Here is a 19,399-nt window from a genome sequence, read left to right on the forward strand (position 1 = left end):
TTTTTAAATTATTTAGAATAATAGGTTATATTTTATTAAAGCAATTCGCTCTTACGATCATCACTTCTATACCTATAGATACACCTTGATAGAGTAAATAATAACATTGAGACAAGAGATAAAAATATAATATACAAAATAAAAAAAGTGAGATAATAATAAGGTAAAAGTATTGGTAGAATAACTTATTCATTAGTAACAATATAATTTAAATAATGTTAAATATTTCGTTTCATTTTGTACGAGTGAAATGCAACGTATAAAATGTGACGGGAATTCTTTTAATATTTCTTTTATGTTTCAAAATTCTATGTATTTATACACACTAAGACATCATAGTCACAAAATACTATAAAAGATTTTAATTCTCTAACTATAATAGATATAAGTTAGCTTATTTTCTTATTGTTTTCTGGGCGAAAGGTTGGTATTAGCTAGTTGGAGGCGTATTTGTAGATGAGAATGCTTTCAGTTTCATTTAAAAAAAAAAGAAATTGGATAATTAATTTACTGGAATAGAGGTTTGGAATGGTAGGAAGGGTGGTATCAGATTCCCCAGAGCAATAGCAGAGTCGGATGACTCGCGGAGAATTTAGTTATCCGATGGATACAAAATAATAGCCGTCGGTTTTACGTGATAGACGTCTACAAACGATCATGGTGATGGGAGGGTGGTCTAGGATTAAGCCCACATTTGTGTCGCGAAGGAGCGGAACAAAAGCAGCACGTGGATTGGGATTCCAGGGAGTCGCCCAACGTAACGTGGCCGTGGTTTCGTTTCTTCGTTGTTTGGAACGGGTTTGGTTAGTGTTGATATGGATCCGCTGACCCGCTAATTCAACAAGGTCGTATGATCCGATAACCCGATTACCATACGACTAATCCATTATAATAACATTAGTTAGATTCATAAGAAATGAACCAAGTTATAATTATTACCATCGATGAGGATAAGGATAGTGAATTCTCTTTCAGCCCTGATGGTGACTCACACTTCTTCTTGGGCATACGACTTATTGTCCTTATCCCTCCTTATCTGTGCAATTAAAATTTGACTCAAAATTTCCCAATTTGAATCCTATCAGTTTGATATCCAGCATTCATAATCTGTAGGCATGAGATAAATTATGTGGCTAATTATGACAAGCGTCCGTCTCATCTCGCTTCTGTTTCTAATCTCCTCGTCCTCGGTAACAGTGCTGGCATCCCAACCTCTGACACCGCGACACGCGGTGACAACCCGAGGTGGACCCCGCCTGCCGTCCCCAGAAGACCGGATCATCTGTATTCTCGATTTGCAGGAATGTGGCACGCCCGTGTACTTGGCAGTGCCAGTACAGCCGGTAGGAGAAGATTCCTGCGTCGAGGGATGCACAGGGTCTTTCCTCTCTCTCTCCCTATCCTTATCGTACTTTAACGAAAAGGTCTCCTCTTTCGATCGGTTCCTCCTCGGAGACGGAGACACGGAGAGGGAAACGGAACGCGTTCCGATTCTCCCCGGGTTCCGTTTCGCGCGCGTTAATCCCCATGTCTCAGGTTCCTCCTCGGCCTCTGACTTGGGGCACTTGATCTCCGATAGGTAGGAGGAATTCAAGCTTACTTCGGATTACTTTAAAAATATATATCGTGGAGGAGTCCTTTTAGAGCTGGCTGGTGGGTTGGTTGACTGGAATTTGATTCGATTCTGGTGCGTATATTCCTGTCCTTTTTTGTGTTTTATAATGATTTGTTCTGCTTTGCCGAAATTGATTGTGAGATATGATGTTTCTGATGGTTCTCATGATAATTTGAGCTTTAAATCGGAAGGGAAAGATTTGAATTTTGTTATGACCTCTGTTATTTTTGAACTTTTGGTATGAACATACGATTTTGTTCTAAGGCTTTTGGTTTTTCGGGTTTTAATGGCTTCGTGCATATCTCCCAGCTCCATTGGTGCAACTTATTTTGGTTGATTGCGAGAGTTTGTTGCAAAAACAACGATTTTTTTTTAAAAACTATTCTTTGTTTTGAAGTGATGAGTATTGAAACTTTTCTTCTACTTTTGTGTTTCTGATTGGTCTTTTAAGAAAATAATTTAATTGGTCTTGATTCATTTCGTTTTCTGATTACTTCATCGATATGATTCTGGAATTATAAGTTACAATGATTTGATCAAAAGGAGCGGATTCACTTTGGCATCTTCTATACTTTTCCGATGACAGAAATTGCCACAAGTGGGCCTCATTTAAAAATGCTACTTGGTGTTTAAATGGTAGGATAATGCCATGAAGGCTTCTGATCCATGAGTTTGAAGATTCTGATTCCTTGCTATAAACGCAGGTTTAGTAACTCTCGTGAGGTAACTCAAGTTATTGAGAGACGAAGATGCAATCGTTGGCTCGAGCTCTTAAGCAAGTTCGGCATATATCTTGGATACGTGGACAAAAGATTTTATTGAATGGGTTAGGGAAAAGGGAAAAATCCATGATTTTGCGAAATCCAGTTGCTTGTTCGCTGAACAATCCATTTCGCGATAGACAAATCAATAGATGTATGGATCGGACTGTGGCCCTCTTGAGGACTCTGGCCACCTCTGCAGCAAATGATTCCACTGGAGGTTTCTTCTTTGCAACCCTTTTTCAGTTTTTCTTTTTACCTGAAGTTATTTAGTGTGTTGAATAGCTCGTAATGAGCTTTTCACACTCTGCCCTTATGTAAGTTGCAATTTCGTGTGTTTCATCTTTTTTGGTTTAGATGATTTAAACAGTATCTGTAAAGTTGGTGCACTTCTCAGTGGTTACTGTTAACAATAGGTTTAAAGAGTTGGATTCATTTGTTTGAAATGTTGTTTCTTGGTAAATCTTAGTGGATCTGGATATTGGAAGAACTGGTCCATTGATGGAATATGAGAGGAGAATTGCATTGGGAGACCTTGTCAATGGCGACAATTTCCAGGTCTGGGCTGTTAAGGTTCAAACCAAGTTTTTTCTTTATTGTTGCTTGCCTATCCTTATTTAGATATCACCAATTTCTTAGTCTTTTTGTATTTTTAATGATAAATTCAGGTTGATACCATTCTGTTACTGCAAAGACTCTACGAACAACTTGTTGAGAATGAGGATAGCTGCCAGATGGATAGATATAAAGCGTCTAAGAAAGCTGGGAGGTAAGTCATTCATCATAGTATTTACTGGCAGGGTCGTCTATTGATATGTTTCAAGCAACTGGAGTCCAAAATCCTTGATCCTGCCTACTTGTTTGATAATATGGTAGTCACCTTTTCTTTTATTTGATTGCTTGCAGGAGCCGGTGGCTATGGACCCGTCTCATTCCCCAGTCTTCATATTCACCGGTGAAAGGCCTCTATCTTTATGGAGGAGTAGGCACCGGAAAGACTATGCTCATGGATTTGTTTTACGAGAAATTGTGAGTGCATTGATAATTTGACACTTCAAGATACTATCTCTGTGAAATGACCCGTCTCTGGAAAAACCAGAAGTCCATATGCAATTCGACATAAAAGAAAATGCATAAGTTATTTGTAGATTACATGAGAATATTATTATTGAAAGTAAATCTTCTTGGCTATATATATGTCATAAATATATTTTGTGATTTCTCTCTCTTCAATTCATTTGGTATTCTTAGTATTTTACTTTGTACAGGGACTTGGATATTCTGATACTTGTATTATCTTCTTACTTATTGTTTTATTGTGTCTCCTTATTTGTTATATTGTTTTATTCCTAGGATTTTTGTCAACAGCTTTATGTTATTATATAATAAGTATAGTTCCTGAAAACCTATATCATGAATTCTATGATTCACTCCATGACTGTAACACTCCTTACATGTTGTCGACTTTCTTATGATGAACTATAGTAGGTAAATTTCCAGGTAGCAAATTCTTATGCAAGATGTGGATACCACACTATTGTTAGACCTTCTTCATGCAATAATAAAACTATCATTTAAAAATTTCCTTTCTATCTCACAACTAGGAAGTTAGAGATAAAATCGGGGTTCTAGAGGGGATTATTACCATTTAGTAATTCACAAAATAACATATATCTTTCTATTAGAGCTTCTTGATCTGTCATTGACTCATTTTACTTCAAGTAGAAAGACTTACAATTGCCATTCCACCTAAAATCTTATGAATATTCTAATAGTTGGAATAAATTCGTAACAGGGGTCAGATGACAGATATCAATAATCATTAATCAATAATAAAACAACAACAACGAGTCTTGATTAGATATAGCCTTAGTAATCTACAAAAAGAAGATCAAAGATGAGGAATTTGGATGAATGTGTCAAACCTTTTGGAAGGACAGAATAAAGAAAGATGATGTTTGAAGAATACCAGAGTTGACATATATAGAAGTTTTAAATGCAGCAGGTATCAATTTGTTGTAAGAGAAAATCTAGTGAATTTTAAAACTGAGTTTTGTGCTCTCACCCACTGAAGAATCAGAGGAGGTCAGAATAACATCAAGAGATGTGGCACTGATATAGTCTTTGAATATTCAGTGTAAAGGGGGCTCATATGTGACACTGATATAATAGTCCTTGAATATTCAGTGTACTAAAGACGTGATATACATTATTGATCCGTTATCTAATGGCTTCAGCTTTTTTGTCAACTGGTTTTCTAACAATTTGTAATATAACTGTTCTAGACTGAATAACATGCATGAACGGCTGACAAGCCATAATTTGAGCAATATATGCTTGATAAGAAGTAAATGTATTCTTAATTCTGTATTTCTCACATCTCGCCAAAAGGATGCAGAATATAAACTTGGCGCCATAGGTTTGTGCTATTTGAGTTCAGGAAATGGTACAAAGTTGTTCCATAATGTTTCTTAAACATGAGCATTGGAATAAGTCTGCTTCTAAATCATAAAATTTCACAACATGATATACTTGACTTTTTGCTCCTTTCTTATCATTTGGTCACTGACCATCAATTTTTTGCAGGCCATCTAATTGGAGGAGAAAACGAATACATTTTCATGATTTTATGTTGAACGTACATAGCCGCCTTCAGGTATAATATTCTTTCAACATTAATTTTTCTTTGGTATTATTATCATTGTTAGGTATGTGCTATGTACATGTTCTTTGATCCTTTAAGAAAGAAATCCCTACTTTTAAAATCTCTAATATGTTCCATGCGCATTCTTGCCCACACAATGGTATTGTAGATGCACAAAGGTGTGGCAGATCCACTCGAAGTTGTTGCAGGAGAGATCGCAGATGAGTCCATTTTGTTATGTCTTGATGAGTTTATGGTACGTAACATTGACAAGGGTAGGTCTTTATTTCGATATGCTTTGTGTGATTAACTCTTGATATTGTTGATTTGGTGCATTAATTGATGGAAATAAATACATATATAGGTAACTGATGTTGCTGATGCTTTGATTTTGAACCGGCTATTTCGACATCTATTCAGCAAAGGCATTGTATGTAGTAGTACTCTTTCCGTTTTACCAATTACCTATTCCATTAAGTTTTGCAATATGGAATAATGTTTTCTTTTTGTTCTTCTTCATGCACATACATGTAGGTTCTAGTCTCCACTTCAAATCGTGCTCCAGATCAGCTCTATGAAGGTGGTTTACAAAGGGACCTATTTTTACCTTTTATTGAAACCTTGAAGGTACTGGAACTTTTCTGGTTATCCCTGATTTTATGTAGCCTCTTTTGGTTGCTAGAAATATAACGCAAAAGCAAATGCAGGAAAGGTGTATAGTTCATGCAATCGGTTCTTCCACTGACTATCGAAAAATGGGTTCAGTAAGTTCATTGTTCTCGCATACAAGTTAGTGTGTTTATGGTTGGTAAAAATTTGCACTATTAGCTTTTGCCAACAATATTTGATTGATTGTAATGCAGGCTCAGCAAGGTTTCTATTTTGTTGGGAAGCAATGCAATGGGTTTCTTAAGCAGAAATTTCATCAATTAATAGGTGTGACAGTACCTGGCTCTCAAGTTGTAGAAGTTGTTATGGGGCGACATTTGCAGGTCGTGTAGAATTAAGTTATTAAATGACATTATTTTTGTTAGACAAAATTATTTGCATTGCGTAAGTTAATAAATTTGTCTATTGTCTAGATTCCACTGGGGGCAAATGGATGTGCATTTTTTACTTTTGACGATCTCTGTAACAGACCTTTGGGTGCAGCGGACTACTTTGGATTGTTCAGTGAGTTTTCTATTTTGTGCATCAAGAACATGAAGTCATTGTCTTAAGACACCAAGACATCTGCTGCTGTATTTTGTCAATTGTATAAAGTTGCTCTGCGTAATTGACATTATAATCTTTGTGCAGAAAAATTCCACACGCTGGCACTGGAAGGTGTGCCAAAGTTTGGGATCCACAACAGAACTGCAGCTTACCGGTTTGTCACACTGGTTGATGTGCGTCTCAATCTCTATACATTATAAAGATAGCTTGTGATCTGTCATATCCAAGTCATGCTTGTTTATATGGTTAATGAGAATAGTCTGTCATGCACTTATGCTTACTTTTGTATGCCATGTAATGGCATCCTATTGCATGAGACCCTCACAATTGCAGGGTTTGGGATGGGTAAGATGCACACAATCCTATCCTGCTCCTGAAAAGAGCATTTTCATGACTAGTTCTTTTGCCACTAGGGTGCATGCGACAAGTCTTAACTATAATACAAATAACGGCCTCAATCATATATATATATATATATATATATAGTGTATGATATAGGACGCTTACTATAGATAAAATGATCATGACTGTTTACTGTACATTTCATGTATCTCTATAGATGATAAACATACCTATTGACAGATCAGATTACTAAACTGATGATTAAGACTCAACATGTCAGTACTTCCAATTGAATTCAGTTCTCATGTCCCTTGGATATCCATCACTTCTGCCTGATGGATGAATAATGATGTTTTTCTATTTAACCTACATTTTTGCCGGAAAACTTAGAGAGAAATATTATGCATTCACTCACTTCCTTCTGCAAGTGGAAGATCATACTATGCCTCTAGAGTTTTAGGTCTATGGTTGATATACTGACAAAACAAGCTTAGGCTAGCTAATCATATTCCTGAGGTATTAATTGCGAGGACTGTTTTGAATGTTTTCTAGTGCCAATGCTTTTCTACAGTTCTACTGCATTTGATGCACTCGTTTATCTAAGTAAGAATTTAAGTCAATAAGAGTCTCCCTTTTTAAGAAGATACGCCACTGGTATGATTATCTCCATTGTTCTGTATTACCTGATGTGGCTGATATGCTGGCAAGCTGGGGCTGTAAGACCAACTCATCTTGCATTTTAAAGCACCATCTTTATCTTACAAGTACTGAATCTTGGACTACATTTTGAGATTTATTTATGGTCATATATATGTTATGATGGGTTGCATTGCAGATCCTCACTATTCTTTCTAGATAATTTGCAAATCTGTAGACTTACTCGTTGTAAAAGACATTACTAGTTTGATGATGCACCTGCTGTTGACAAACTTTTACATGCAAATGAGTATCTTTTCACAGGTGATGTATGAGAACAAGGCCAGATTGTTATGTACAGCTGAAGCATCTCCTATTGAATTATTTGAAAAGATTTTGACAGTGTCTGACGCCCAAAAGATTTCTCCTAGATCGTCCTCACGTTCACAAAGAAGAGATGATCTTGAACTTTGTGTTGACAATGAGCTAGGATTCGCCAAAGACCGCACAATTAGTAGGTATATCTCTTCTATCAAATATACAGTTTATATTGAAGAGAAAGATGGAAGTGTCCCGTCCTGGTGGAACCTATCTGCCTTTCTCTAAAGCACTCTCCTTTCAGAAACTTACGATGCATTTTACCGAGTTTTGCATCAGATAGAGAAAATTTGGTGCAATTCCTTTTTTCTGGTTCTCATTAGGAAGCTGTATGTGTTTTTTTTTTAAATCTTGTCTCAGGTTAACAGAGATGAATAGCAGAGAGTATTTACAACAACATCAAGAAAACTTGCAAAACTCATCTCAAGAAGTAGAAGACAGTGGTGATGCCTTGCAAGCATGATATGTTGTATAGATAGAAGTTGATTCATTTTACAAGCCTTACCTACCAATCCAACAAAATGTATTCTTATTAAAAGTAACATGTGATTCTGGATCAGTTGCTTATCTGTACAGAGCCTTCAACTTATCTATTGGAGTGGGGCTGCCGAAGCTAAAATATTTCTTTGTACATTTTATGACCATAAGATCAATAAAATAAACAGTGGTGGTGGTGGTGGTGGTGGTGGTGGTGGTAACAGAAAGCTAGTTGTACTAGTGGTATATTTTGTTCAGAAATGAAAAACATGTATCAAATGGCGTAACCTGCTAACATTTAATACAGGCAAGTTAAATCAAGATAAGATAAAAGGGAAAGACTTTTTTAGGTTTTTGTCCCTTGATTTTACTTGATAATGTTTCAAGATGGCACTTGATACTTGTTGATGGTCAGATATAGATGTTGAAAGGTTTTGGCATGACATGGGAATGTTAAGTCAGCCAGCTTTGCAGATTGAGGTGTGCCTCTTGTTGAATAATGGTGTTCATTTTACTCTTAATGAGCACTCCTCTTTAAATTTTGTGTGATTAGTATGTCTTTATACCTCAGGTTTGATCAATAAGAAAAACATATTTCTAATGTCATGAGTGTTTTTCATTGTCTTTACTTGGTGAAATCTTCTAAAATGTTATTTGGTAAAAGATTAGTGTTTGGTTTAATCGGTAAAAGCTTCTCTAGATTAACTTTACAATTAGAAAGTTATCATCTTATTTTCTTTAAAGCGGTTGGTCCAAGCTTTGCTAGGGTTTCTAACACTCCCCTACTCTTCTCTAGGGAAGCTTTCCCTCGTCAGCATCTCCTAGAGTGGCTAAGGTTTCTTTTATCTTCTCTAGTTGTTCCACTATTTAACTCCTCTCGCTTACCTCTGCCTTCTACGTCCATAGTCATCTACATTTTAATAGCACAATCCACTAATGGCAAATGATGCTTCACTAGTATCAACCCACTTCTTTTATTTCCAACCTCCTTGTTGTCGAATACCCCTTCTTACTCTCGCTCCTCTCACCACCCATTTCACCCGTTCCAACTATCCTCCTACACTATCCTGCCAATGTCTCCGCCTCCCTCTCCCCCACCTCATTGTCATCGCCACCCTTCCACGCTCTTGCCATTGTAACTACAATAGCATCGGCCAAGGCAGCTAGCCTTTTAGATTTAGTTTATATTTATTTCTTTTTCTTTGCTTTAATTGATCAGTGTAGAATATTATTATAATTGCTTTAAATCACTGTGGAGCCGTCAATAGAAACCTTTGTTCTGGTGCTCTTGAGGTTTGATATAGTAAGTTTACACGATGTTTTTCCAAATTGTGGAACTAATGTGAACTTCATGCATCACACTTGTAATCTACTTAATAATAACAAGCTAGTTATAATCTTCTGATTTGAAATAAATAATATCTCGCCCGGGGATTTTTCACAAAAGAAACATTACAATTAGAGAGTTAGATACCGTCCACGTCCAGATTTTACCTACGGAAAAAGATTTAGCCTTAGATTCTTTCTATATAATGAAAGAAAACGTTACAAACGTGCAATGGTGTAAGTCACGTGCCCAACGTGTAGGATCCCACGAATTGCTGGTATGTATAATATGAGCATTAGTATTAGGAAAGGGTTGGGTTAATTTAGAAGTTAGAGCGGTAATGGCGTTTAAATTACCTACGTGGCAGCAATTAGACTGCCTATATTCACATATTTCTAACTTTAATATATCAAAGTCTATAAATATTTTTCCTACGTGTACTTGGTATATTACAGTTTACCCCCTGCCTTTTTACGAAATGCCGCATATGTACGGACTACGGGAGGAAGATATTTGCTAAAGCACTCCTCAAATAATTGTATTTACAACCGAGCCGAACTCTCGAATATCAAATACACCTCTTCTGCTTCTAGGGTTTTTCTCTTCGCTCTACGGTGGAAGAATCCCGGGAAAACGCTAGAGAGAAATCTCGATCGCAGCAATGAAGCTGACGGTGAAGACGCTCAAGGGCACCCACTTCGAAATCCGAGTGCATCCCTCCGATACGGTGAGCTTAATCTCCTCCTTCCGTTCTTCTCTTTCCTTGCGCTCTCTTTTCCGATCATTTATCTTGTTCGAGGTGGTGCTGGATTGCATTCGTCGTCGGGACGGTATCTGAGATGTTTTTTTGGGTCAATTCTTGGCGCATTTCTCGGAAATTTTAGTCGCTTTAGGATGGTACTATTTAGCGAAGGTAATTTTGAATGAGATGATCGTCCCACGGCTCCATTAAACGACCTAGCTTCATCCTTGCATAAAAAATGTTTTCTTTTTCCCTTTTTTCTAGCTCCTGAGATTGTGGCTACTGGTATTATGTGATTTTCTTTTTCAGAATTCTTGGGTTAAGCATAATTTATGTGATATGATGCACTAAGATTTATCTTTATACATGTCGATATTTTTGTCTATTCTCGGTTGTTAGTTTTTTTTATTATCTTTCATCTTATTATTATTTTTCATTGCCAATAGAAGTTGTAAGTTTTCAGTTGTTGCTATTGTTACCCGCATTGTTGCGTCATTTGTTTTTAGGCATTGCAAATATTTCCTTTATAGCTACTTCAATTTTTTTTAGCTGCTAAGAAAAATTTATCGGTCCAGATTATGGCTGTAAAGAAGAATATTGAGGATCTACAAGGCAAAGATAACTATCCGTGGGGGCAACAGCTTTTGATTCACAATGGGAAAGTTTTGAAAGATGAAAGTACATTAGAAGAGAACAAAGTTAGTGAGGATGGTTTTCTTGTTGTCATGCTGAGTAAGGTATGTGAGTATTTTGTTCTAAATAGGTAACAGGTGCACTATGACACATGCTTTATTTCATATATTTGGGTTCATATGTTCACTTCTTTTATCCTTTTGTGAGAGAAAATACTTACTGATTAATAATTAAAGAACGCCACTTATTTCTTGTCTTATCCTGCCTAACTACTTTGGTCAGGAAGTAACAAAATATAATTCTGGATGTATGGAAATATTATGACTGCAAGGATTATGTGTTACTGAAGAAGTTAGTATACAGGAAGTAGTGGAAATGGGGAATATGTTTACTTTCTATTCTGTTATGAGATGTTAGGTGACTCAGCAGTTTCGAACATCAAGCATTTTCTTTCTTATCCAGATAACCAATTTGGTCTACTAAATAAGTGTGTACTCTGGCTCTGTAACAAAAAGATAGGCCACCTTGCTTGTGGCTAATTACAACTTTAATGGTTGTTCACTTGATACAGGCTGATGCTTCATGTTGGGTATGAAACCTTTTTGAATCAAGTAATACACCCAGTACTTTGGGCTTGATGCAACAGAGACTTTAACCATACTCGTTCACTGACTTATTTGTTTTTTAGGTCTTGTTTGCTTTGAGTTTAGGAATCCCCACTGAACTGGTTCAGTAACTAAACATTTTTTTTTTATCTTTTTTATATCTAATCAAGTTTACTTTCTAAAAATCAAGACTAAGAAATGAGACTAATTAATCGAGTTCAGAGCTTAATCTCAAACCAAACAAGACCTTAAGTATACTGTGACTTGACTAAGAAAGTACCATATACCTATATAATAGGGTTTTCAGCCTACCTTTCATAAACTTACAAATCTAGTTTAAACTTTTTTGTGAACAACGCTTCTAATTGACATAGAACTTAATTCCAGTATCAAACTATATATGACTTTTGATTCTTATTTGACCATAGTTAAGCATTTCTAAGGCTCCTAGGACTTGCTAGAATTAATGCATAATAATTTAGTATATTTACTGAATTTCAAACTTTATTATACATAATATATAAATAAATTACCTATTGTAAGTTTTATGTGTTAGAATGATTTTTGAGATGTCCAAACTGGGTATGGAAACTATAACACACATGGCTCATATTCTTATGAGCAAACTTACAACTGCATATTAGGTGAGCAGGTCTAAAAAATACCATATTTGAGACTGTACATGAATTGTTACTTTTAGTTTGTTTGCCTTTGTCATACTGGTTGATTTATTAAATCTTTTACTTCTTTGATTTGAAAAATCTCAGTGCTGAAAGTTTACACTCATTACTGACTCCTCTAGTGCTTTTGGTGATCACGAGTTTTTAACGAGATAGGGTAGCATATTGTCCTTAATGGTCTAGAGTGTTATATTTCTTTTTTTACTTGGTTATGTTACATTGTATATATGGATAATGATATTCTATATATTATGGTCGGGAAAAGTCTTGTTTTGTGCTTCACTTGTCACTAAGTTCCATCATACCCTATACCAGACAGAAGGGCATTTTGGTATTCTGACATCTTTGCGTTCCTTTTTCGGTGTCTTGCTTATCGAATCTTTTCACATATTGGCCTCTCTTAGATTATTGGTCTGTTTTGGTGTCTAACCATGGGTGAATTACATTGAAACTCACACTATTTGCGTAAAAGATCTACTTGGATGTGCATTTGATTGCTTTTGTAACTCTGTTCATTTATTTCTTGCTTTTATGAAAAACTAAATGCTTTGGTACCTCCATAGAGCAAAACTTCAGGTGCTGGAGGAGCATCATCTTCCCAGGTGATTTTCATCACCAATTGGAAAAAATTTCATGCTAAGATCTGTCCTTTAAGCTACTAACTGTCTATCCCCATTTTTTAGCCTTCGGCAACTCCTGCAGTCAGACAATCTGCTCCTGTAGAGGCTCCACAACAACCTCTGTGAGTTCATGATGTTGCCTCTTTTACTTTTCACTATTTGACCCTTAGATTTTCCAGTCTTGCTCATGATGCTTGTTTTTTAATTCTCATTTTTACAGGGCTTCATCAAATCCTGCAACTGAATCTGAAAGACCAAATTCACTGTATGAATCTCTTGCTTCTAAGTTAGCATTCCTTTCATATTATCTACTTGCCATCCCAGTTTTTTTTTGCAGAAAAATGCAAACATTTTGTTTTAACTGAGAAAAAGAAATTTGACATTCTAATTTTAAGTTGCCTACTTCCATCTTTTTTTTTTGTGATAAGTTATGTTCATGACAAAGCAGATATTTGATGGATCCGCTCAGTTAACAATGAATTCAGTGTGATTTTCCTTTATAGTTATATGCACGATATTTTTCTAGTGTTTTTGCGAGTCCATGACATGTACCATAATATTTAACCGTTCTCTAAATGATAGATTGGATTTTATTTTATTTTTTCTTAATCAATCAGCTTGTAATTTATGTACTAACATGGTTATCTTTGGGTGGGCATACCAGCTACAATTAAATTACTATCGTGTCCAGTTGTTTCAAAAGAGAATCTATGCGTGTGAAGGGAAGAATAGGTTCATGTATGTGTTGCTATTGTAGAGTGGAAACAGTCCACTCACTGTTGGGTACCTCAGGTTCTGCATAAAGTTAATTTTTTCATTGTTGTTTTCCGCTAATTCATGCTACAAATCTTGATTGACAGCATGTGCTTATGGTGATAACTGATAATTTTGTGTCTGCTTTGAAGCTGGAATAATAAATTTGTAATGCTTGACTGAGGTGTTGAAACTTGAAAGGATTTAGAGGTATAGTTATGCAAGACCATTCACTGTTCACAAAAAACTTACAATTAAAGGAGCTTGACCTAAGAGTTGTTCTAAAGGCCCTACAAGGTGGATTGCATATAATCTTTAAGTATATCGAAGAATTGAACATTCAGATTGTTGGAGGTAACCAAGAATTTGGATCTCATGAAAGTGATATTTCTCTCTCACGTTATTGGTAATACTAAAACAAACTTGTTTATATACCTGGTAGCCGTCTTGTTTTTCTAGAGAAATTCTCCACATGGTTGTATACAAGGTTTTAAGTATTGTCATCGATATCGGCCATTGGAGAAAATGATACATATAAACCATTTTGACCACTGTATTGGCCATTTTGGTTTTGAACTATTTTTTAATTACTTAAATTTTAAAAAATAATATAAAACATATAAAAATATTTGAATTTGAGGAAAACAAACTTATTAAAATTAGATTACTCACATTAGATAGTTACAACATAATACAAAGAGTGAAAATAATAAGAACAATATCGAATTTCGGATAGATTTTGTAAATATTTGTGCTCATCGCCATCGTTACCTCTACAACGGAGTTGGTAGGAACTAGGAAGCCTCTTGTAGATGAGGCTAGCAACCACCTTTGCAATGGAGATGAGCATAGTGGTGTAAAAGAAAAACTAAAATAAGATGAAGGAAGAATAAAATAGCAACAAAAAGATAAAAGAGAGAAATAAAGGGAGGAAACGTAAAATGCGGCACTCAAGGAATCAAGTGATCAATAATTGATGTTTTGAATTGTTTTTATGCTAGATGAAACTTATGATGCATTCCACATATAGCCCACATAAAAGCAGAAAAAAAAAATCAAAACTTTGTATTTATGGTTGATATAGATGATATGGCTGATGCTAGACTGACACTGGCTGAAACCAAGGAAAAACTGGTTTCAAATTGATCAGGGCTCATACTGATATGTATCAGTATCATCTGATACTTTGAACCATGGTTGTATATGTATACTCTAAGAGAAATTTTTAGTGATATGATCTATTCATTCATTTATTGATTATTGTTACATTGCTTCTAACATAAGAATTTCTGTTACCTTTGGTTAGTGTCTCTGTGGAGGCATATGGTCAGGCTGCATCCAATCTAGTTGCAGGAAGTAATCTTGATGAGACAGTGAACCAGTTGATGGAGATGGGTGGTGGTAATTGGGACAAAGATACAGTTGTGAGAGCACTTCGTGCTGCTTATAACAATCCAGAGCGTGCTGTGGATTATTTATATTCTGTATATACTTCCTCTCTAGTTGTTCCTAAAACTAGCTATAGGTGTCAAAGAGGATAGCAGCCAACACATTTCCTTTTCATGTTAGGGTATTCCGGTGACAGCAGATGTTGCTGCTCCTTTCCCTTCATCTCAAGCATCTGATCAAGGGGCAAACCCAAGTGCAACTACTCCTGCAGGGTCATCACCTCTTCCTGGACTACCCAATTCCTCTCCTTTTGATATGTTTGCGCAGGTCTGGTTCTCTGGCTGCCTGTTAATCTCCATTTATCCCACCATGGGTTGGACATATAACCCAAGTATTTAGTACTGTAACAGGGTTCTCCCAATGCGGGAGCCGGTGCTGGAGCTGGTACTCTTGATTTTCTTAGGAATAACCAACAGGTCTGTGATCTCCATCAATATCCTCTGTCGTTACTTCATGGGGTCGGTGATTGACCCATGCATTTTTTATTTTTTTGCACAAGATCATTTTGTTTGGTTTTGTTCCGGTAAGGGTCTAAGAGATAATTGCATGTGATATTTATAGTCATTTAGGTTGGCTCATGCCATGCTCTATCAGCTCTCAATAATGGGAGTATCTCAAATACTCAGTACTCCCTATGACATGTGTATCCTTGTCGAACTTTGCTGATGTCTTTTGCAGGCTATGCTGATAATAGAGCACCTATTTTGTGACAATATTTGTCCTCTTTTTGTCTGGGTTGTGCCAAACTGTTCTATTTGGTAGCATATCGTACAGGCTATTGGCATCGAGTAGGGGGTGTGCCTGCTGCCACCACATGGAATCCTTGGATTCAGGGTTTTTTAGTTTAGCTACCAAGTTTGGTGAACAATTCTAACTTATCCTTGAAGCGACACTGAAAGCATTGTTGTCAAAGCATGCTAAATTTATAAAGGTTGATCCCATCCTTCAGTACCTAAGGTCTCTCTTTTCCTTTCTTTCCTTTCTCGTTATGTCATGGGAAGGAGATGCACTGGTAGCATGGGTTGTTGGACGATTGACTGCAACTAATGTTTCATTGCAGTTTAATCAACGAGAAGTATCCAGTTGATGCCTTATTTTGATTTTACATACCAAAAATTGGAGCAACCTCGTATGAGGAGATAATTCTGTGCGCAGGTTCCATTGTCTCAGTTAGATGATGATTTAGAAAGTCCATTTTGATCTGAATTTTGTTAAAATATTTCAGTACATGCTGCATAATCATGTCTGTCATATTTGAGTCTGCATAAGTTAATAAGTTGGCTGTTCGAATTGTATTTATTGAAGTCCCTTGCGTCCTGGGTGTTGAAGAACCTCTATATGCTGTTCTCTGAACAAATAAGAAATTTGTCAAACAAGTCGTCTTTCTATCTATTTTATTAATTTATGCTCTTCAAAGATTCTTCCAATGGAGTGACTATTTAATGATGTTTCAGTTTCTAGCATTGCGAAATATGGTCCAAGCAAATCCACAGATTTTGCAGGTTTGTAGTTCCTTTCCTTAGATGATCATATGTGGTCGTGCAATTTTGTGATGTCACTGAATTTCTGCTGCAATTACAGCCAATGCTCCAAGAATTAAGCAAGCAGAATCCTCAACTTATGAGATTGATCCAGGAGCATCATGCTGAATTTCTTCAGCTAATAAATGAACCGCTAGAAGGTGTTGAAGGGTAAGATTTGCCTGATTTTCTTATATCTGTCAATTTCCATTAGCTAATGACAATAGATAGATTAAGTAGATTAGGTGTTATCTTTAGTTCATTCTTTTAGATGCCATATTATCTTGAATCTTTCTATTTCTAACTTTTCTTTAGTGTCATTAATCTTAATTGTGTCAATTTTTTCATGTTATTGTTTCCTTCATGACAATATATTTATTTGTCTCGGATAAATGTCATGGCCTATGGGTTACATTAAGATATTGTCATTTTGTCTCTGGAAAATTTATCCTGTAGTAAGGGTTCTTTCTGATTTTCAAGCTTTTTGGTTTTGACTTTTTTATTTGCTTAAGTTTCCTGAATTATATCAAAAGATTACTTGGGATTACCATGTTTTTGTCAAATTCTCTCTAGCTAGTGCAAATTTTTTATCCCTTTTTCCTATTATTCATTTGTTGAACATGGATTGGATATAAATGTTCAACTCGTCTCTATCATTGCCTTTACCATTTGGAACTGTGTATAGGGGTGAAAACGGATCGGATACGAACCGGATAGTGCTCAACCCATATCCGGATCCGTATTTTTAGTTTGGATACGGATTCGGATACGGATATTGGACGGATAGTAAAATTTAAAACCATATTCTAACTAAATAGATACAGATAATTTTCGGATAAAGGATCGGATTTTAAACGGATATTGATTAAATTTAAAATAATTATAATATTTTATTTAAATATAATTAATATAAAATTATTAAGAGTTTTACAACAAATAATTTTTTTGTATGTCAAATATATAAAATTAGAGAAATTAATCTCTATAAATAATATATAATGTATTATTAGTAATAATATTAATACTTACTATTTAAATAAGCAAACTAAAAACTGTAAATCATTTAAAAAAATATGCGGGTAAACGGATATCCGATATCCGTATCCGAATCCGAAAAATTTATCCGACCCGTATCCGAATCCGTATCCGAATTTTTTTCAAAAATTCTATCCGTATTCGAATCCGAATCCGAATTTTTTTCAAAAATTCTATCCGTATTCGAATCCGAATCCGAGTCGGATAGAAATTTTTTATCCGAATCCGATCCGAGTCGGATCGGATAGCGGGTCGGGTCGGAGTTAATCCGACCCGTTTTCACCCCTAACTGTGTAGTTTACCAAACTATACTAGTATACTTTTGGTGGAACAAAGTAATCTTAATTCGTGTCTTTATCTTTGCTCTTCTTTGCACCACCGCATACTTGCTTTATGATCTTTTCTGATATTGTAATTTTCTAGGGATCTATTTGATCAGCCTGAGCTGGAGGAGATGCCACATGCTGTCAGTGTGACACCTGAAGAGCAGGAGGCTATTGGACGAGTATTTTTCCTCTTATTGTACATTTACATGGTTTTACTACTTCCTGACTGGATTCTTTTACAGCTTGAAGCAATGGGGTTCGACAGAGAACGTGTCATTGAGGCCTTCTTGGCCTGTGATAGGAATGAGCAGTTGGCAGCAAACTATCTACTGGAGCACACGGGTGATGAAGATTAAAGATATCCAACTGTTCCCTATCAAGTGAGCACCTCTGCTCATGATTCATTGAGTAGTTTAGTTTGTTTTGTTTGGTCTCCTTAGGCATATCATGGAGTACTTTATCTTTCCACGATGCACTAGTGAAATTCAAAGAAGTTTCAACTTTTGGATATTAAAGATGTCATAGTCTCAAGCAATTAGTTCTTTAAATTGAACTAATGAGGAATATAGTGACATCTGATTCAGAATCTGCACACCATTTGGTTTCTTTCATATTGTTATTCTTGCTTGACCATTCCTATCACATGTGGATTTCAAATCTTTTCCCCAGACAATTATAATGTTTCAAAATAAACCCTATCTATTCAATCCCACTACACTAGCCACTTTGTCCCATTTGAATTTATAATCCAAAGTAAGATCATGTTTTCATTAGATTGAACATAAAAGAGTTTGTGTTTTTACTAACACAATGTGGTTTTCAGCAGGCTGAGAGGAACAATTGACGAAGTTGATCTAACTTTAAAATAGGAACTTCAGAGCTGAGGATGGTCCATTCATTCATTCTGATGGTCAGATGAGCCTGTTATTTTTATTTGATTATTGGGGTTAAATTCCCTGTTAGTTCTCATCTGAATAGATGATGGAGAGATGACACGATGACATAATTTTTACTATTCTTTTGGAAGTCCATACTTTTGTGGTGGGATTCTTTATGCAATTGGCTTTAAGATCATTGCATAGCTATGCACTTTGTCCAGTGCATTTACCCGACAAAATTATACACGTTTCGATGCATCTGAGCTTTATGAATGTTGAAAGCAAGCTTCTCCTTATCCAGAGAACTCAATGATCTGAATTCAAGTTTCTATAGGAATAGAATTTTGCAGAAACTCTGCCACGCTATGAGTTGTTGCAGTCCATTATTTGCCTTTAAAGTTGTGGTATTAGACTGCAGTACCATTTGTTCTTCAGATTATGATCGACTCTGATTAACTCTGTTGCTCTTTTGACCATCTCGCTTGTCTTTTCTTCTGTCCGATGAACTATTAACCTGCAGTGGATGGCAAGGCACTCACCAGGCTTTGGGTTTTTAACATTCTTGTTGAGAATTAACTTATGCCATAGTGCTGTGAGGTGGTGTCCTAGTTATACAGGTATTTCTGGGACTCGAACTCTAGAGTGCTCATATAACACAGCCATTTTAACCATCCAACCATGACCCCATTGGCAAAAGATATTGTTAATAGTTTGAGCACTGCCATGGCGTATTATTACCCTTTCTTCTCAAGAAAAAGAAAAG

The 19,399-nt window shown here is 35.9% G+C and overlaps 2 protein-coding genes across 4 annotated transcripts; both read left to right on the plus strand.

Moving 5' to 3' along the window:
• The first annotated feature begins 1,432 nt into the window (after positions 1–1,432).
• LOC140771263 (uncharacterized) lies at positions 1,433–8,290 on the plus strand. The gene is made up of 15 exons (XM_073112728.1): positions 1,433–1,687; positions 2,320–2,596; positions 2,846–2,934; positions 3,045–3,145; positions 3,283–3,405; positions 4,963–5,032; positions 5,190–5,276; positions 5,385–5,450; positions 5,555–5,647; positions 5,728–5,784; positions 5,884–6,012; positions 6,103–6,193; positions 6,320–6,408; positions 7,538–7,731; positions 7,952–8,290. The coding sequence occupies exons 2-15, from the start codon at positions 2,365–2,367 to the stop codon at positions 8,052–8,054; spliced, it is 1,524 nt and encodes a 507-aa protein (XP_072968829.1). The 5' UTR covers positions 1,433–1,687; positions 2,320–2,364; the 3' UTR covers positions 8,055–8,290.
• A 1,655-nt stretch (positions 8,291–9,945) lies between these two features.
• On the plus strand, positions 9,946–19,002 carry LOC140769766 (ubiquitin receptor RAD23b-like). Of its 3 annotated transcripts, XM_073110632.1 has the most exons (13): positions 9,948–10,122; positions 10,713–10,874; positions 12,619–12,657; positions 12,739–12,797; positions 12,896–12,940; positions 14,735–14,912; positions 14,998–15,144; positions 15,228–15,293; positions 16,332–16,379; positions 16,459–16,568; positions 17,856–17,937; positions 18,001–18,138; positions 18,582–19,002. In XM_073110632.1, the coding sequence occupies exons 1-12, from the start codon at positions 10,057–10,059 to the stop codon at positions 18,112–18,114; spliced, it is 1,116 nt and encodes a 371-aa protein (XP_072966733.1). In that variant the 5' UTR covers positions 9,948–10,056; the 3' UTR covers positions 18,115–18,138; positions 18,582–19,002. The 3 variants fall into 3 exon arrangements, with proteins under 3 accessions (XP_072966731.1, XP_072966732.1, XP_072966733.1); XM_073110630.1 differs by having other exon boundaries at positions 9,946–10,122; positions 17,856–18,138; XM_073110631.1 differs by having other exon boundaries at positions 9,946–10,122; positions 17,856–18,138; positions 18,585–19,002.
• The last annotated feature ends 397 nt before the right edge of the window (positions 19,003–19,399 follow it).

This window comes from Typha angustifolia, chromosome 11, assembly GCF_048772165.1.
Source record: "Typha angustifolia cultivar Huaian chromosome 11, ASM4877216v1, whole genome shotgun sequence".
Lineage (NCBI taxonomy): Eukaryota > Viridiplantae > Streptophyta > Magnoliopsida > Poales > Typhaceae > Typha > Typha angustifolia.

Coding starts and splice junctions, on each gene's coding strand:
- LOC140771263 (XM_073112728.1), top strand. CDS start 2,365: ATGCAATCGTTGGCTCGAGCTCTTAAGCAAGTTCGGCATATATCTTGG. Junction 2,597..2,845: donor AGCAAATGATTCCACTGGAG/GTTTCTTCTTTG, acceptor GGTAAATCTTAG/TGGATCTGGATATTGGAAGA. Junction 6,194..6,319: donor GGACTACTTTGGATTGTTCA/GTGAGTTTTCTA, acceptor ATCTTTGTGCAG/AAAAATTCCACACGCTGGCA.
- LOC140769766 (XM_073110630.1), top strand. CDS start 10,057: ATGAAGCTGACGGTGAAGACGCTCAAGGGCACCCACTTCGAAATCCGA. Junction 12,941..14,734: donor TCTGAAAGACCAAATTCACT/GTATGAATCTCT, acceptor ACCTTTGGTTAG/TGTCTCTGTGGAGGCATATG. Junction 15,145..15,227: donor CTTTTGATATGTTTGCGCAG/GTCTGGTTCTCT, acceptor GTACTGTAACAG/GGTTCTCCCAATGCGGGAGC.